The 5,000-nt window shown below is 35.2% G+C and overlaps 1 protein-coding gene across 1 annotated transcript in view; it reads left to right on the top strand.

Moving 5' to 3' along the window:
- The window catches only part of LOC119579942 (ribosome-binding protein 1-like), a 16,841-nt gene that overhangs the window by 9,164 nt on the left and 2,677 nt on the right, over window positions 1-5,000 (top strand). The window contains exons 8-10 of the mRNA XM_037927789.1: window positions 2,840-2,969; window positions 3,305-3,371; window positions 4,832-4,837. Coding sequence (XP_037783717.1) covers window positions 2,840-2,969; window positions 3,305-3,371; window positions 4,832-4,837 — 203 coding nt within the window. The remainder of the gene's footprint in view (window positions 1-2,839; window positions 2,970-3,304; window positions 3,372-4,831; window positions 4,838-5,000) is intronic.

The raw sequence follows: 5,000 nt of genomic DNA, 5'->3' as shown, positions 1-5,000 counted from the left end.
GTGGTGTGTGTGTGTGTGTGTGTGTGTGTGTGGGGTGTGTGGTGTGTTGAGTGCGTGCGTGCGTGTGGGCATTACAAATATATCTATACATATATACAAGCGGGAGAAAAGGTACTCTTCCTCTCTCACCCTCTTCCTTCTACTTTCGCCTCCTCCTTTCCTTTCCTCTTTCTCTCAACCTTTTCCTTCCACGCTCTGCCACCCCCTCTCACAATCCTCCGTAATTTCACTCCTCCCCTCCCACTTTATTAAGCCCTAAATTTGCTTCCTCCTAGTTCCTTCCTCTTCCTCCTTAAACTCACCCACGCCCCGCGATCCCTTTGCCATCCTTTTTTTCTCCGAGCCCCTCTCCTTCCCCTTCCTTTTCCTTTGCCCCTCCCTTTCTCCCTCTCCCCCTTCCTATTCCTTCCCCCCTACCCTCCTTCTTAAACCTCCCCCGTAATAGTCTGTCAATAACTATTAGTTTTCTTGCCTCGAAGAATGCTAATAATGATGATAACAACAACAATAATAAAGTTAATAATAACAATAATAATAATGACAACAATCAATTTGGGAATAGGATTCTCATAGATTATAATATGATGGTGAGTGCGTGTCGGTTCTTTAAAAATCTCCCATCAGAAGAGATACTTTTGAAGTCCGCAGCCACACGGAATATGATTCCAGGCATAAGATGCCCAACGTACATCAAAATGAACTTTACTTCAAATCCGCAGTCTCGTGGATATAAGTTACGGATGACAAACGAACGAGACAGAAATAATATATATGCATACATATTTATCTTATGGATATATTCAACATTATTACATGTATGAAATATATATATGTGCCACAGAAATAAATTATATACGAGTGTGTTGTGTGTGTGTGTGTGTGTGTGTGTGTGTGGTGTGTGTTTGTGTGTGTGTGTGTGTGTGGGTGTGTGGGGGTGTGTGGTGTGTGTGGTGTGTGTGTGTGTGGGGTTTGTGTGTGTGTGTGTGTGCGTGGGGGGTGTGTGTGTGTGTATTTATACCACATACATAATACATATAAAATCATATAATATATATCAATATATGTCATATTTATATGTATATATTACCATATATATACATAAAAAATACAAATAACGATATATATTTATAAACATATTTATTTTACATATACTTATATATGTAATCTACAGATATATGTATGTATAACACATATAAACATATAAAACCAGATATATGTGTAGATATACATACATATACATACATATATATCCGTATATATACATATATGTATGTTTATATATACATGTATAATATACATATTATATATATACATACATATGTATATCTGTGTGTACGCGTGTCTGTATGTGCGTGTGGGGTAGGTGGTGTGTATGAATATGTATGTAGTATCTAGTATGCATGTGTATGTATATGTGTGTATATATATATAATCATATATATATATATATATATTATATATATATATATATATATATATGTGTGTGTGTGTGTGTGTGGGTGTGTGTGTGTGTGTGTGTGTGTGTGTGTTTTGTGTGTGGGGTGTTGTGTGTGTTTTGTGTGGTGTGTGTGTGTGCGTGCGTTGTGTGTTTGTACATATGTATATGTATGGTATGTGTATATGTGTATATATGTATGTGTATATATGTATATGTATATATGTATACGTAAAATTTATATGTATGAAGAGGTAGACTAATATGGCCGTGAATAATTTCATGTTTATTCGCAAACGTTTCAGAGACCAGTTTATCTCTATCATCAGTGCTGCAATGGTGAAAAAAAAAAACTGTATATACCTGTTTGTTTTATACCTATACCATTTTTTTTGTTTTGCTATCTTTTGCTACTTTTGTTATTTGATATCTTTATTTAAATTTAGCGAACCTCTTTTAAATTTGTATAGTTCTGTTGTCTAATGCATATTATTTTTGGGTTCACCATTGCAGCACTGATGATAGAGATAAGACGGTCTCTGAAACGTTTGCGATAAACATGAAATTATTCACGGCCGTATTAGTTTACCTCTTCGTATTTACTATTCGACGCCTATGTGGAAAACCCAGAACGATGTATATGTATGTTTTATGTATATACTTGTGCATATATGTATGTATGTATGTGTGTATGTATACCCATGCATATATACATACGTATAAGCACACACACATACATATATACATACATTCTTTTAGGGAAACCCCATCCAAATATCCCGAAAAGTACCTCAGAGAAAAAATGTGTGATGACCCTCTCTGTCGAATGCAACCTACTCAGAATTCCTCTAACTCGAGTACGGGGATGTTTTTAATAATTTTTCTTTTCCTTGCACAATCAAAATGAATCATGTGCAATAAAAATTTTAAACCTCGACCAAGATAAACTAACAAATGTTTGCCAGAGAAACGAAGGGAAAAGAGACGAGACAAAGCGGTGACATCAGTCAGCAGAAGTATAATGAGCTGAAATATTTCCAATCAAAGACGAAGATAATACTACAGGCTTTGAGCGGAGAAGAAAAGGACAGCCATTCACTCGCGTCTTAACTTTTCAGGAGACGCGAGGGAAGAGAAACAGTTCTGAATATTTGCTTAATAAAATTCCTGCCTCGCATGCGTTAATATGCCCACTTCCTTTTAATTTGGGGGACCGAACGGTACGAGAGAAAAAATGGGAGATAATTTTTGCTTTTAAAAACACCGGTAAGGGGTAGTAATATAGGGGGAAACCATTTCATGAGTTATTATATGAAACTCATAATCCAAAAAGATAAATTCGATGGTTTTGCATAGTTACTGGTGAAGTGAAATCGCTTGTGTTTTGGACCCGGGGATTCAAAGTTTACCGGAGACATTTCTACAAACCGGCCATCCCCCGTCAAGATTTTCCCAACCACTTTTTTAGTCCGTGGTTCCTATCTCTGCTTCATTTACTTCTGTGGCCTCCTGTACTTCGCCGTCGCTGAAAATGGTATACTTCACCAGCCAAACTATTAATATTAATGGTATTTCATAGAAAAAGTTTTGTACTTAAATTTAGAGATTTATGCTCCTAAGAGTAGACAGAGTACATGTACGGGGAAAGAATCCCTGACAAAAAATTTTAATAGGTCTGGCAGGAAGTATAACAAATATTTTCGGTCTTTAATGTATCACCTTATGGCATGACTGCTGAGGGTTCATGTTATCGAAATTAAGACCCACTTCTCTATGGAAGCGAGGCGGACGTTGGCGAGCGATACCCTTTGTAAGGGGAAAAGGACCGGAATTCAAGCGCTGAACCTGTGAGGCGTTTGGAACGGACAGGTGAACCCTTTGCCCTTGCCTTAGTCGCCGGGGATGCTAAACCCGTCTTGGCAAAGTTCACTGTCAGGTACTGCTAAAGTTGCTTTAACGGGACTACCACCCGCTCATTTTCCTTGCAGAATATCTTTAGTTCAAACTTTTCTTTCCTTTTTTTGTGTCTACGAGCCCGCATTATAATGTGTGCAAACATAAATGTACATAAGCGGGTATGGAGGTCAGCGTAAATGTATTTGGAATCCACCCATCAGTATATCTAGCTGCGTGTGTGCCCCAGAGGAATTTCGCAGATACGAAATCTTACCAACACTGACCACAGGAGACAGTAACACGTACATATACCTCACATTCCTTTGCATACCAAACTCTTTACTGCAGGTCATCACACGCGTATATTAAAGTGCCTTAAATAATGATCACATGAAGACAGTGAAGATCAATGTATAAATAAAGATCAGAACAAAGGCATTTACATTATTACCCCCACTAAATAATCAGTCACATCACAAAGACTAAATGTTAAAGAATAAATGAACCAATAAATCAATAGGGAAGATTAGCTAAAATTAATATATACATCAAAAGTCAGTACCATTACCTGGATATCAATCTCACGAGAGAAATGTCCTTACCATCAATCCACCTCCTGTTTTGTGAGTCAGTAACTAATTAACTTTTAGCGTCTGCACTACTTATAAACTCCCTTTGATTAAGGTTGTCTTTGGAACTTCTTTTAATTAACGTAACTGCGCAGTATTAAGGATGTTGCACGCACCCGGGGCACGGCAGAGGATAAGAAAATGGAAAAAAATATGTTACAGAGAAAGGCGGACATATACAGTTCTACAGCACTACACTTACTTGCTCGAAATTTTACTACGAAATGGTAAGCTGTTTTGTTGATTTGGCTAGCGTTACTGTCATCAGAATCATCATTATCATTAGTCATGTTTGTTTTTATTTCATTGCCATTATTATTACTATTGTTATCATCACTATCATTGCTATTATCGATTCAATATGATATTTTCGGTATCATTATCCTTATTAATGTGTCTATTATTATTATTATTATTATCAATATTATCGATATCATTACCGTCATCGTCATTATTAATTACCGGTAAATGTCTGCATTTAGAATGACGCAAGAATTTGTGAATATATTGATGGACTATGGAATATCAATATCAATGGAAGTTGAGGATAAAAAATAATAATCATTAAACGATAAGAAATCTTATACAGAAACAACATACACATTCAAAAAAAAAATATATATATATAATATATGATATATATATATATATATATATGCATATATATATATATATATATATATACATATATATATACATATATATATATATATATATATATATATATATATATATATATATATATATATATATTATACATCAAGGACAGGATTACCAAGAAAAAAGAAAAGAAAAGAAAAAAGATAAATGGTGGGAACATGTACCTACATAGAATTCTGAGTATATATCTATATAGACTTTTTAATTACAGGGTCAAGTACGTGTCGTTATAAACTACATTATGAATTAATCTTGGCAGAGTATTGGAAGATAATCTGATTACATGAATTATCGTTTTGATCATAAATAACAGCACACTCCACTGTAGGACATATTCGGAAAACCTAAATTCGAATTCATTACCAAATGTGGCCACAGAC

Source organism: Penaeus monodon, chromosome 13 (genome assembly GCF_015228065.2).
Source record: "Penaeus monodon isolate SGIC_2016 chromosome 13, NSTDA_Pmon_1, whole genome shotgun sequence".
In the NCBI taxonomy this organism is placed as follows: Eukaryota; Metazoa; Arthropoda; class Malacostraca; order Decapoda; family Penaeidae; genus Penaeus; species Penaeus monodon.
This window is presented reverse-complemented; position numbering and strand designations above follow the sequence as displayed.